The sequence below is a fragment of the Cardiocondyla obscurior genome, linkage group LG02 (assembly GCF_019399895.1).
Source record: "Cardiocondyla obscurior isolate alpha-2009 linkage group LG02, Cobs3.1, whole genome shotgun sequence".
Classification (NCBI taxonomy): Eukaryota; Metazoa; Arthropoda; class Insecta; order Hymenoptera; family Formicidae; genus Cardiocondyla; species Cardiocondyla obscurior.
The window spans coordinates 9,198,057-9,213,384 of NC_091865.1; the positions used below are offsets into that span (position 1 = coordinate 9,198,057).

General features: G+C 40.0%; 1 protein-coding gene across 13 annotated transcripts in view; it reads right to left on the minus strand.

Annotated features, from left to right (window-relative positions):
- Nucleotides 1–15,328, minus strand: part of Hdac4 (histone deacetylase 4) — a 65,999-nt gene that overhangs the window by 14,563 nt on the left and 36,108 nt on the right. For 5 of the 13 annotated variants that reach the window (XM_070670563.1, XM_070670595.1, XM_070670528.1 and 2 more), the window contains 3 exons: nt 10,739–11,052; nt 4,100–4,159; nt 1,382–1,545 (listed from right to left, as the gene is read on the minus strand). In XM_070670563.1, coding sequence (XP_070526664.1) covers nt 1,382–1,545; nt 4,100–4,159; nt 10,739–10,793 — 279 coding nt within the window. In that variant the 5' untranslated portion in view covers nt 10,794–11,052. The other 8 variants (XR_011547021.1, XM_070670518.1, XM_070670496.1 and 5 more) reach the window with 5 other exon arrangements.

Genomic DNA, 15,328 nt, shown 5'->3' on the forward strand with positions numbered 1-15,328 from the left:
CTTTTAAGTTACATACGCCTAGTTCAAGGGCCAAGGTTAGTTTAATTAATCGGAAGAGTTTTAAATCTATGTTCAGCTGCCTCGAAATGTTAGTATCAAGTCGCGATTTAAATGCATACTTGACGGCAATGCTTAAAATCAAACCGCGCAAATATTATCAATAACTGATATCGCGAGTGCTATTTATAATCGTCAATCGAATAATGGCGCAAATGACGCGCATTAGATTAATTCGCGTGGCCGCGTATCAATAGCGCGTTGTGAATTCCGCCAAGGAATTATTCCCGATGAAGTAATCGCGACGATTGAGTGGCGAGCTCCGTGGGTAATCGAATTCACCGTATACGAATTACGCAGCGACATCCTTGTGTTTCGAGATTTCCGAAAGGCGATTGCCAGCCAGCCAGATATATATTCCTGCGTAATAAAATATTATGCCAGCAAGATCGAAGCCAATACGCCCTCCTCTCCTATTCACTGATACATCGTTCATTTAGAATTTTCATAACAAATGCACTCGTTTACGTAACTGTAATACAATTTGTTCCTCACGTGTGAAAACTTCTCACAATAAACAATAGTGACAATTTCGTTAAAAAGACGTGAACGCGTGCCAGCATTTAAAATGCCAACACTAAATATATTTAACTAATTTAAAAGTAACGTCACGATTTACTTATGCAACGGCGCTTGATGTTATTTGATCGTTGCTATAAAAAAAAAAAAAAAAAAAAAAAGAAGTCTGCTTGTTTCAATTCCCAAGTGACATCTGATCAAGTGGCAAGACAGAATACCGCAGTTGCGGAATATCACATATATGGGATAGATTTACTTTCCGGCGGATTCTCCGCAGCGTTAAACTTGGCCTTCGCGGGAATATTGACGTCCTTGAACTTAATTGCGATGTAACTAAAACGTGCACGATCGATCGAACCCAATCGAAACTCCGCTCGGCCCTAGTAATCTAAACTTCGCTGTGTGTTCAGAGTAAATTTCTGTATGTTATCCCGTCGCTGTAATTGATTTCGACGAAGTGGGGGAGAAGCACGAAATGGGTTAAACTCGTATACGACAGCTGCGAGCTGTAATCGTTTTAATAATTATTAAATAATATACTTTTGCAATCGTTCTCCTGGATAAACCGATACCTACAACACCATGCGCGTGTACCATTGCTCGAAATAACGGCATTGTAAATATTACATCGTACCCTCGTTATCGATTATTTGCAAAAGTTTGCCGTGCATCCCCCTGGAACCTCCTGTAACGTGGAATAAAACCGATAGTGGCCAGCATGAAGAGGCTTTCCGGATAAGTGTCGTTTATCTTCGTGACGTCGCGGGGAGCGTTTTAACATAAGTGGAAATTAGTCGTACGTTACCTCGAGTATCTTCTGCTGCAGCGCGTGGCCGTGCAGGTTGGCGGTATCGGCTGCTGCAGCATGATAAGCACCGGAAGTCAAGGTAGCCGTTGCCACGCCTCCACCACCGGCGGCCAAATCTCGTGGTCGCGGCATCGGAGAACCCGGCGTGTCTCTGGCCATCTCTACGCACATGTAACAACAACAATACACGTCCGGTAACATGCCTCGGTGAGTGCCACCGTGCTGGCAGACAGTTCCATGATCGTGATGCCGATGCTGATGCCCGATAATCTTCACGCTCGAATTTTGCGCGCGCGGACCGAACACGCTCGCCCGTTGCACGTGAACCCTCATAGCTCGTGGAAGTAGTTGCCTTGGTTTTTTAAATCCCATCCACTGATGAGACTCGACGGCAATATATATATAAATTTTTTTTTTTGTTTGTTTACTGTTTTAATAATGCGAGACAAACGACACGTGATTCTTATCTATCGACGATTCGCGTGGGAAAGCTTCAAAGCGCTCTTCTCCTTGCATGACTTCCTTGCGTTAACAGATCACTCGGTTTCACTCACTAATGTCTTGATAATCATTATCTCATTCAGCGACACGTGACGTGGTAGAAAAGTTCCATTTTTGCGAATCAGAGTCTCATTTTTATCGATTACTGTTTTTATCAATTAACGAGAGAACACGTACTGTAATATATTACCAGAATTTGTACTTAATCAAATGTTACGAATTATCGAAAGAAATCGCCTGAAACGTTCGCAGCTTTCCACTTTACCTCATTTTAAAAGTTCACGGTGTTCATGTCCGCGTGAAACGTTATCAAGGTAGGAATATTAAAGAGAGAGAGAGAGAAAAAAAAGATCTTTGCGCATCAACTTTCGAGGGACCAGCTCAAATTTTAGCGCCGCTTTCGTTTTTAAGTCATTCGCGTTTAGATGACGACGGGATTTCTCGGGAACGCGCGATTACGTTAATAATCGCGACTCGCGTGTGCCGACGGTATTATCTGTTACTTCTTTTTTTTTTCCGGGTATTCGGCAGGTTAATTTCGAATTGGCTGAGCGGAGTTGTGAGAACCCGCGTCCGGGTCCGGCTCGACGTCGAAAACGGGGACACCGGCGGGTTTCTTTCTCTCTCCCGTTCTCTTCGTGATATTCTATGACGATATCGAGGAGAAAACCGAGGAATTCGAACGCGACGGCAATGTTTATCGCCTCCGATACTCGCTCGCGGCGCGATAACGAGGCTATTTTTAGCATTTATTACGCGCGACTAATACACACACCATTTATACCCCGCGACTCTTCGGGTTTTTTTTTATTTTTATTTTATTTTTTTTTTTTTTTGTCGCACTTAGCCGCGATCTTCCCGCGTCACGGACACATATTTGGGAGATTTGCTCCTTTCGGAAGACGTCGAAATCTCGATTTCGTTTTAAGTAAAGGAACTCTCGGAGAAAACTACTTCGGTCCCAAAGTTCAAAATTCTATTCATTCGGTGCCACGCGGTTCGTCACTATCTTGCACAAAGATGAGACTTTGAGAAAGTCCGGAGGTGTCCGCTATCACTTGATTGCTCCTCGCGATGCACTTTTAATCTGGAATTATTCTCCCGCCAAGGTTCATTATCACTTGCACCGACTCGGCGAGTTTTAACTCCGACGCGAGTCTGTCTGAAGCTCGTGCGATCGCGACGTGAAAACCTCCACAGGTGGGATGCTGCCTCGCGGTCCAACGCGACACGACGTTTTCTCGCATCTCGCAATCACTAGCACCTCGCGCGTGCAGGAAACTGCGGCCGAGAGAAGACGAGGGGGAGAGGAAGGAAAGCTTTATATACGCCGCTTCGGCTCGGCAAAAGCAACGGTCAGCGCTAAATTTAGCTCGCACTGGAAGCGATTACGCGCGGTGCCTGTCGGCGAAGATGAGGTGAGACAAAGAGGCTAGTGGGAAAAAGACTTGCGCGACACGAGAGAATGTAGAAAATCGCCCGGTCAGTGGACGGATCGTGACTGAACCGGCCACGAGTATCGCAAGCGCGACACGGAACGCGGGGCTCTGATAATGCCTCATAAATTGCGACGCGACGCGAGGCGTCGAAGCGGGGAACAAGAGATATTCGCCAATCGTGAGCGCGACTCGCTTGGCCGCTCGTTCACGAGCCCACCACTCGAACTCGACCCAACAACACGACGCGAGTAGCGCAGAAAGCTGTCGCGAGAAGCGTATAAATTAAGCCTAAAATAGTAAGAGCCGGTGTCAAAATATATTCATCGTATTTGGCAACACATTTGGTGAACTTGCGAGTGACGAGCGAGCGAGACGAGCGATGTTCAGTGATAATAATAAATCAGATTTGTATCGCCGTATTTTTTTTTTCTTTTTTTTTCGAGAATTGAATTCGGCTTTTCAAAACGGGCTTTTCAGTTTTCAATCGGTTACAAATCGCATGTTTTTGTTAACGTCGTATCTTTGGTATTATACATATGTTAGCATTGTGTCTGTATATACGTTCAACTTTATATGTCAAAGATCAAACGCGAAACGACGGAACAAGGAAAAATACGGCTTTTGCGTTTTGTTAAAAATAAAAAACAAATAAGTAATAAAAAAAATATAAAAAAAATAAAAAAAAAGAAAAAAAAACGAGCAGAAGAAAATTTATTTAACGCAGGAAAAAATTTTAACGAATTTACATATACGTACAGAGAGTAAAGACGCTTACCCTTCTGCGGCAGATGCGTGAAAGCGGACGTGATCTCGACACTTCTATAACCCACGTCTTCTGAAACAAATTACAAGCGTTTTACAAAACTGACAGTTGCGTGACAGTAATAGGAAGAGCAACAATAGGGGGAGAGCAAAAGTTGAGAGGTAGGCGAAAGGTTCAGTTTCAGTTGCATTGCATCTTAAGATGCAATCGACGCTAATTTGCAAATAAAATATTATAATACTCGTCGAATATGCTATCCGGATACATAATGGCTATCGATTGACGTCAGCTTATTAAAGAGACGCGGAAAGAAATGCCCTGAGCTGAAGCGAACTATCGTCGACTATTATATCACAACTGATAACGCTATCGCATATTGTTATTACGCCGATCAGTTTGTCTTCGATTGCAAATTCCTATAATTTTACACGATTTTTATTTCACCGTTCACATATGGACAGATAATCGAATGAAAAAAAGTCAGATCTCGACGGAACAGTATTTGTATTCGATAAGAATCCAGGCCGGATCCTTGGATGTTTGTGAGTTTAAGATACCGCGAAGCACAAAACCCTCTACTATTTTCATCTAAATAGTTTCTTCTTTTTCTTTTCCCTTTTTTTTCGTTCTTTCATATTTCTGCAAAGGTTTTTGTGATATGCGTATCAGCTGTATCTGTCTAATCTATAGTTTTATCTGATATAAAGTGAGAAGAAAAACTATTAAAAGATGCACTGTCTGCCATACATTGCGTTAATCTTGCGCGCTAAGTCAAGCTGCTTCGCGATTAGATAAGACACGCTATTATTTTTTTTTATTTTTTTTTTCTTCCTACGTTTCATCCAAAACACGTCACACTTTGCAAAAACTTTTCGCAAAGTATTTATAACAGTTGAATATAATTAAAGAAAAAAAAAAATCTATTACTCGACTAAATTTATAAAATCAGCAACTACGTTATAGACATAAAAAAATTATCTATATTTAATAGCATCGATTTAAGAAAAGATTTTATTAGCACTTGCTTTATTAAGGAATTCATTCTCGATTATTGGGAATGCAGCGTGTCTTGATCGTTTCTTTGAAATTTCATACAAAATTGTAATAATTCTCTACGTTAAATCGAGTGGCTTGTGTTTGTTCGGAAAACGAATTATGTTGTTTTCTTAATACCTATCGATTAAATTTATATCTGTGAGATATATGTATACGCACTCGAATATAAACGCAGATAATTCTAAAAAAAGACTCGATCGATATAAGCCACGAGCATGTTTAAAAGATCATAATCAAGATATTTTTTATCGGGTGTTTGATGACCAGGCGACATATCGTTTTGATGATCTATCGATCGTAGTGGTTGCACTTCTATTGTTCATTATACAAGATCGATTCAACGTCATATGTATGTACCGCAATCACAAAGTCACCGGTCTATTTTCAGACGAAGGCCATAATAGTCCAACGAGTGTCGGCACAGTCATCGCGATGACCTTAGTATCGTATACGCCACTGATTTATTATTATTGAAGATTAATCACCATTTTATCGGCCACGGCTCGTTATACCTGAATAAGAATAAGTTACGTACACAATGAATATACCGGAATTTGAAATTACACATAAGATACGTGTCGCGAACAATATTCTCAATTGTACTAATTCTTCCAAAAACATATCTCAAACTATCTCACTGAAACATCAATGAAGCATCAATAAAGTTATAAAAAAAAAAAAAAAAAAATTGCTATCTAATGTCACATGGTCATTGAACAATTACCAAGTTATCAAACGTGATTATTTTAACTTGGAGAAGAGACGAAAAATATTGAGAGGCAAGTACGGTAATTTTCTATCAACACGCACGATACGAGTGTAGTGTTTGATAAACTACAGTCCGCGATGATGCGGGAGATTGAAGATGAGTCCTACAGATTGCAACGGGATTGCGCCGATATTGTTATCTAACATAAGAAACGCCGCGTTCGGAGACGCGGTGAAAGATGTATTAATACCTGAAAAAGATCGAGTGGCCCCCTCGACAACTTCCGCGCCAGGATTTTTCGGCGCCGAAACCGCTCGGGAGAGGCTACGAAAGAATGCACCGACCGGCAGGCTGTAGCCTGGCACTCTGCAAGCGCCTACGGTGAAACGGAATGGGCTGACGCGGCGACTGCGACGGAGGGAAGGAAGGTGAGCGAGATGAGTGCCGTGAGTTAGCGAGGGAGCGAGCGTGCACGAGGTCACTGCACGGTGCATTCCTTCGAGTCAAGTCCAAGGTTAATCCCGAGGAAGAGAGAGCCCCTCCGCCGCCCCGTTACTTCTCCTCTCTTTGCTTTCGTGCATCGCGCCACCCGTGCTCTCACGTGTTTCCTTCCATTCTTCCATTCCGGGGAAGGTGGTGGGCTTCGAAGCGTTGGGTAAACTCGACCACGGTTACGGCGGGAAACGACTATTGTCAATTAAATAACGAGACTGGGCTATCAAAAGGACTACCGGAGTGTTATTCGCTTAAGTATGTAGCATGCGTATCGATCACGACGGCCACCAATCGCGCGATAATCATTGGGGGTAGAACTTGATCTCGTACCGCGGCGGAGAACGAACACGCTAGCATAAGAACTTTGAACTTTAAAAATACGCTAAGAAATCACGATTAAACAGACAATTATTAAGAATTATGCAACTGATTAAGAAACGGTTGCATAATTGAAACGGAGTGTTTGTCAAGCGTATATCGTCTTTTTTATTTAACTAGATATTACACAGCGCGCGCGTTATTTGCTAGGCGCTTCTTTTACGTTCAAGAAAATTGTTTTAGATTTCATTATTTTAAGCAGCCAACTGCGGATGCATTCTTGCGTAGTACTTAAAAAAAACGTCTCTCCTCTGTTTAAATGTCATTTAAATATACATCTGAACATTAATTATATTTTTTTCTTTAGAATGATTACGGAAGCTATGACTCCTGCATTTTTTCGGTACTGTCGAATTTGTTAGAGATTTCTTACAAGCCTTGTTGTTCGCTTCAAGAAACGGAAAGATTTGATTTCTCTAATGGATATGGCAAAACCGCGACGACCGAACTCTGATGTTTGAACACACTGTTCAATCTCGTGAAAGCACCAAGATTCCTCCGCTTTCGGAACGGAAAACTTGGTGATACAAGACCGTGTGCTTCTTACGCGTAATCTCTCTTATGTATACGTATAACAATTTCGATGCCGGCGTATATACATACATACATATATATATATATATATATATATATATATATATATATATATATGTATACATATACACGTGTATAAATGAAGCGACGACGAAGGAAACGGCGTAATCAAGGCTTATTATACGACGTCGCGTCTATCATATTCACGGTTATTGCGTAACTGCGTCTAATCACACCAGTGCTTGTCGTTTTGATTACGATCATTAGTTTCCACGTACGAAAATATACGACACTTGGTAACTGTCCGGTGGAAAATAAACCGATTTGCACGAGAAGGGAAGGGAGAGAAAAAAAAAGATATATACGTGAGTGCCTTCAAAGACGAGAAGCAGAAAGACGAAAATTTTGGTAGGTACATTAATTTTTAACGTGCTGGATATTCATCCGACGTTGAAAATTCGATGTAAAAAAATTACAGATTGTTAAAATCAACTTAACGAAAAATTCGTCGACGCAAGGATATGTAAAACCACTTGAATCGCGTGTACGTGCAATACGAAAGCATCAGCGCGCGAACTTATACACACAGAAAACAGAAGCCAGAAATACCTGGCTGCTACAAGTTAAATTATTCAGGAAACTTCGTGCGATTCGCAGATATTCTCGGAAAGTGCTCGATCGACGCATAGAGAGAACAAAGTTACATAAAATGTAAATCGCGATGAAATGTATCAACCATAATAATGTAAGTATAATAAAAAAAATATATATATATATTTTAAGATTTTAATTATTTATAATATTAATTAAACAAGAAAAAAAAATTGTAATGTTATTTTTAATACTGCGAATGTCACCGGTTTTCCCTATCTCTACCACGCGGTACCCGCGCTATTATTCTAATTAATGAAATTGTTTTCGCCGGTGATTATAAAGATGCGGTAATTAAAACTGATAGTAGATGCCATATTTACCAAGTTGTCGATCGACAAAACACGCATGATGTAAGAATATTACGTGGCATTTTGGAAGGATCATTTATCATTTGTCCGCAATTATAGGATAGTTGACGTAATCGGTCTCATTCAATATGAAATTACGCGATCGGTGTCTTCCTTGCCGCGAATCTATTTTTGCACGATTATATCTAATCAAGACGTCGTTTTCGCAGAAATTATACATTTCATAACGCCACAAGTATTACGCGTTGCATCAGTGGTAGCGCCGAACGGCGCGTGGTATGCATCGAGGACGCATTGAAACTCGTCGTCAGCGTTCGCGGTTCTATCGCGGCGGCATTCTGCGCTCTGTCCCGACCGGCCTCTTTGTGCCGAGCCGAACTCACCGAGTATGGATAGCGGGCGTCGCGGCGCTCGTCGACGCCGCGCCGCGAATAATGAACGATAGCGAATCGCGCGCGGCATACATTTTTAAAAACATACCGCCTGGCCGACACACTCGCCAATACGCAAAGAGTCAATGCATCCACTAGAATGAATCGGCCGGCCGGCTGTCGCACGAGGAAAGAATAGCCGCGACATTTCGCAGCTTATGCACTCGCCACGTACTCGATATACCAGCCTCTGTGATGTCCAGCTACTCTAGCTCAATGAAAAGATGTTCGAGGTACGAAAACGTTTCGTTCGTTCGTATTATCGGTTTCCAAAATTTACGCGCGCGCGAGGATCTCCGAATAATCGCGTTTCCGATCCTAAGATGTATATGTATAAGTGGACGGGTTCGCGCGTGTGCGAAACAAATTGCACGACTTGACTCGCACGCCTGCGAGTCACGCGACTCGCGTGCCTCGGTCTCACGTCCCCGTGAAAATTGGCACGCTATACCAGAATGTGTACCAGCGGATCCGCTGGACGAGCTGCGTTTTGCCAGCGAGTCTTTTTTCGTAACTCCGGCAGTCTTGCTCTCGCTCGAGTACATTATTCCACCGAGTTGTTACGATACGTTAACGTTACGTCCCTTACAATGGTAGATTTATTTAATCAAGTTTGAGCACCCTCCCTTCCTCATTAGTCTGGCCGACTGACTTGCAATGCGCGGAGTGTGTAGAGTGCGTCGGCTATGAGCAAAGATAATTAGGGCCCGCATTAATTAATATAATTGCGCCGCACAATCAACCTCCTACAAAGTTCTCTCCGGATGTACACATTTAAACCCCACCTAACTGCTCAATACAATAAATTTTAAAGCCATTTCGACATGGTATTCGATCATCTCCTTAGTGTAAAATTCTGATACAAGTGACTTTTACGAGCTTTTATTCCTCGTCATTATTATTTTATAATATATAAATGCCTGAGAAAAAAAAAAGAAAAAAAAATACGACTAAACAATATTTCGTTGAGTAAAAGTGTAATCTGGTTTAAACTCTATTCTAACTACGCTGATCTGACCTACTGACAATTCTGCCAAGAGAAGTATAACGTTTCTGGCAGTGATCCCGCCACGTCGCGTCCGACTTGAACGCGCACTTGGTGTAAGAGACACGGCTGACTATTCGCTCGTTTGCTATCTAATTTTCACGCACGATTTCTCGCCATCCTCGACCCGATTGTCTTGGCGGCCACGTGCACTGTGTCGGGGAAGTTTATGCAAGTTAAAAGACCAGTGCATAACGATTTGCGAATGGAAAAAAATAAAATTGATGGAAATGGCATGCGACCTAGGCACAAACCGACGAATAAGTCTGCTTTTATGGATGAAGCCATACGCATGTGGTTTGTCTTTTTTTAAATTTAATGAAATAGGAAATACTTAAAAGTTAGAACGTAGTTAATTTAAAAATTTAACCGACACGTGCTGATAAGGTACTTTAAAGATACTGATACAAATCTATTCTAGCAACCAAGATAAAAAAAAGAATCGTAAATACTTTTTGCTCGTATCTTTGGCCGGTGGTCGCTTGCTAAGATTAGACGAACGTTCGTTATATGTATACATATAGAATGACATTTGTGTATACGTGGCACGATAAAACATGAAACTCGCACACCGTGACCGATTACACCGTCTTTTCTTTTTCGCTTCTTCCGAAGAGCTTCAAATCCATCTCTTTTTTTTTTTCTCATACTTATAAAAATTTAATTCAAAATTAACCCGAATAAAAACGATTAATATTTCAAAACTTGGATAAGTTAAACGATAAGTTACAATAAATAAAAAAAAAAAAATTTGAATTAAACTTTACTCGAGAAGAAAAAAAAAAAAAATTTATATACGCTAAAATAAATTTAAAATAAATTTTAAAGGCAGTTTGATAAGAAATAAAGATTTCTTTTCTTCCTTTGAAAAAATTCTAACAAAAAGATAATTTTTGTGCTCTTCTCAGGCGGAGTAAAAGGTCTTTCAAGAAGCTCAAGTTTTGTAAAGAGATGCTGCTGGCTTGCGAAAAAGAGAAGATGGTTAAGAACCCGAAAGTAAACCGGTTTGATACTGCTAAGCACACGTTCTTTGATACGTACCTAGTTGATTCGTGTGGTGCATATTGTAAGTGGTAGTACCATAGTCCAGGGCCATATGCCACACTCTTAAGTAGTATATCCACCGAGATATTTAGTATCCACTGCGAAGCACCATCCGGATCTCTCCTTTATTCAACATCGATTTTAACACTTGCCAACGTGAACACCGCAATTATCTTTTCTGTCACAAAACGCGAGTTCACGAGCGTTTCCCGAAAGGCTAACAATTTACAAACATCACCCCTGTCTTATCGGCGAGATTTTCTCTGCGTTCGTCGTTCTCTACCACTCTTTTCGCGTATCCAAGAGATGATCTAGAAAGAGAATAAAGGAGAGCCATTTAATTTAAAACAGATCAAAAGGAGCGTAAAAAATAAAGAAGAAAAAAAAGCTTTTTTATAATTACTAAACAATAAAGCTTAGCTTGTTAATAACGCTTATTAATAATTGTATTCTATGAGTATCTTGACTAACTAAAAAACGAAAAAAAAAGAAGAAAAAAAAGACTTACGAAGTAAAGACAACCGCGAAATACGTAATGACTAAAAATAGCAGACAAAAGTTAAAGATTAAAATAAAATCTCGACAGTTTCTTAATACCTGTCCACTTGAGATGTATAATGGTTGCAACAAATATGGTAAATATTTTACATACAAAAAAAGTTTGTTTAATTATAACATTTTATAATATTCATGAATAATTCACATGCGGAAAAATAATAGCTAGCATTTACTCTCGCGGTACGAAGAGAGCCAATTGAGAGAATTAATCGGCATCGCGGAAAAGCGGTAATAATTAATTCGATTTTATTTAACACGGGTTTTTTTTTTTTTTTTAATAGAAGAACGTGATATTTACACGTTAAATAAAATTATGAATAACGTTGGCGCAAACGCCGAAGAATAAAAATATGTGCTGCTGACAATTGCTATGCTAACGATAAGCATGTCGCGTGCCAGCGAGTTGCCAAATCGTACATTGTATTAATTTTTCTGACGTTGACTGGCTATTTATAAGGTTAAGTAGCGACGTTTAACATTACAGCCCCTTAATATTGACGCGATTAATACATAACCGTCGATTTTGCACATGTGCTTGGGGTGCATGATTGATGACAAAACCGTTGCCAAAGCGGCGCAACGCGAGATGTTGGAATATCTTTCATTCTCTTCGCCATTTATACACTCCCTCTACGTACAATCGATTTGTAAGAGCGAGCGAAAATAAAATATTAGTCGCGTGATAAGTCATGGGTCTTCATTTATCAAAGCGAAACTTGTCGGTTGGCATTAACGTTGCGACATTAATCGCGCAATAACGTAATATAAATTTTAACATTTTTAGAGCACGAGCAGAAAATTGTTTTTTTCTTTTTCTATTTTTTTTCTTTTTCTATTTTTTTTTCTTTTTCTATTTTTTTTTCTTTTTTTTTGTTTTAAATGCAGTGCAACACGGACCTCGTAATTTTTCCTATACAAAATAAATTTCCTATACAAAAAAAAATACATAGAATTTTCTAATTGTTAATTTACTTTATATCGCAGCGAATATAATAATCGGAATAGAAATTTTAAGTATTTCCCAATTTTTACACGCATGGCTTATTTTAACAATAATTTATAGTTTGTTTTATTTCGCATTTCTAATTTGAGATGAAATCTCATGCCTTTACATACATGAAGTCTCGTCGAGTAATCCCGGCGCAAGATTGTATACGTGGGAAGACGAGTCGATCTTTGTCAATATAGATATGAGCGAAAGAGAGAAAGATCATTGACCGCATAACAGATACAAACAACACACACGCACGAGAATCGAGCTAACATTTTCTCCGTCTTTTATACAGCCGCGTCATTATACATATTTACTCTTATTGAAATCGCAACATAATTCCTTTTCCTTTTCGCGAAGCCACGTAACATTACTTTTATTTTTATTCCCGCTATTTCTTAATCGCGGAGATGAATATATCGAACAAATCAACAATGCAAATCTTTATTTTTACATACCACTAAAGGAGATGTAAAAGAAAAATAAAGAAAAAAGAAAAAAGAAAAATAAGAACCTGGCACAACGTGTGATTAATCTATTACGAGACTGTATAAGAGATTGCGATTGAATCCTAAAGAAAATATATTTTCCGATGTTATTACTCAATGCATTATTCAACACGTTATGCAATTCGTTCCGTTGGCGTCGGTGAGATAGCGTCGTTTATCATATCATTGATTCGAGACGAGTGATAGGTGAACGAAAGCGGAAAGAGGTTTCGAGGTTGGAGGATGGAATGTTCGGGAGAGGCAAGTAGTTGACCATTCACGTCGTAAATTGATCCCTTGACTTCGCCTAAGTGGCGCGAATGACTGCCATGACGTCATCCAGCGTTTCCTTTTCTTCTCTTTTATCGTAAACCTTTTTGACCCGTGGACAAACTCTCTCTCTCTCTTTCTCTTTTTTCTCGCTACTCAATCAATGTTATTTTATTAGCCGTAAATTTATCTCGACAAAAACGTACACTAAATTGTTCCTCAATAATTATAATATGGCTACACGTGGATGACTTAAGGCACAGTAAATGATATTGTACGAAACTGTACGTGATACGAATCTATCGATCGGGTTCGAAGCTATCAATTCACGCTATCTATAATTCGATTGGATCTTTTCTCTCTTTAGCGGTAACCACTTTACGAATGCTCTTCTTGCCGCGGTGGAGAACCTGTACCATTAGCGGGATGTTGAACTTGCCTTCTGGCCGCCTCTATATGCGAAGATTCCCTGAGAGCGCCAAAGGCGATTATAATGGTATTCTGGCATGCCAAAGAAGAAGATTAAGGCGCGCTGGCGACTTTCTTCTCGTATTATAAACGGAAAGATACGCGTGATTGCAAAGCGACCAAATCCGTCATAAATAAGAAAATCTCTTTAAAAAAATGTTCCTCTCCTCTTAAAAAAAAAAAAAAAAAATTACAGACACTGGAAATTATTATTTTATAATTTACAAAGCGTACGATTTACACACGCCGTCAAGTTCTATTAGCAAAACGATATTCCACTTCTTTTTTGGCCCAAGTGCCTTTTATGTCGCATGATCGAGACATAAAATAAATCGCCGTATGCGACGATTCGCAGAAACGATTCAAAAATCCAACCGCTATCACATGCGGAGACACGGAAATTCCATGAGAAATATAGCATGTGATATGGTAAGGCTATAGACTATTGCATATGCGGAATCGTGTGACGTGTTCCTCGTGTGACCGAAGAAAGTATACACTACGAGAGAAAAGTCGCGGCTAGTTCATTTGTACGCAACGCGTGCACAAACACGAGCATACGTACACGTGCTTATGCACGTCCGTGCGCGTGTACGCAATGTGTTCAAACTCACCGCGTATAAGACAAGGTATTATTAATTCACTAATTTATACAACACATGCACGCACGCACATATGCGCGCCTAGCGATATAGCCGAAGCCACAGTGATCGAATTGGTTTTTCTTTAGAAGCGGAAACTTGTGCGCTATAGGGCAACGCAGTCACCGTGGAACGTGGTCAGACATACATATATCGATGTCCAATTAAAAATAAATAACTGAAACAGTGGTCAAGTGACCATTCGTGATTATTTTCGTGTTTCGGCGAAATATAAGTATATCTCGTCGAAACACGAAAATAATCACGAATATACAAAACCGACGGGGGGGGAAAGTTTTAATCAGCGAGAATCAAGGTGTTATTAAAAATTAGAAAAGGTTGCTTGTTCTACAGATTAGCTCGTGGTTAATTAATCGCTGTTGTTATTTCTGCGCTACGAGTCTTTGAAATTTGCTACTTTCGAAATGAATATCGCTCGAAATAATTTACGCGCGAGTAAATTATGTAAACGCCACAAATTTGTAATCAACTAAAATACCATTATTAATTAATTGCTTGTGTTAGTCCGTGTGCTATATCGATACCGATTGCCGCTGTTTCACTTCGCTCAAACTGTTGTGAACATTAGTCCGTATTAGTCGACAAGTTTTTTTTCCTTTTTTTTTTTATCTTTTATTCCCTAGAGACATAACGCAACAACCGTTCGATTAAAAGTAACGGTCTCGATAGAGCGCGAACCGAAAGACAAATCTAGCGACCGCGCTACTTTGCCATCGATCAAAAGTCAAGTCAAGTCTCTAACCGGTGTGTCAGCAATAGAACACCACATTCGACACAGGAGGGAACTACATATATTTTTCTCACTGTCCGATTCCTTTCGTTTCACGATTGCGCGCCGAAACCTCTCTCTCTTCCTCTCGCTCTTTCTCTCTCTCTCTCTTTTTCACACACGTGGTCTCTTTCTCTCGAAAAAGCGGCTATTTATCTACCTACTCACTAGTCTATTTCTCCCGTTGAGTAGCCGCCAAGAATCTAAATTCGACATTGCCACGCCTCCAAGACTTTTCACGTACCGATATATGTACAGCGATACAGGCGCACGTGAAAATTCACGTCGCGATCGAGTCAATCGCCACTGTCACAATAAGTTGCGTTTACCTGATAAATTTTACTGACAAAATGCAAAATGATCAGTAAACAAAGAGATGTA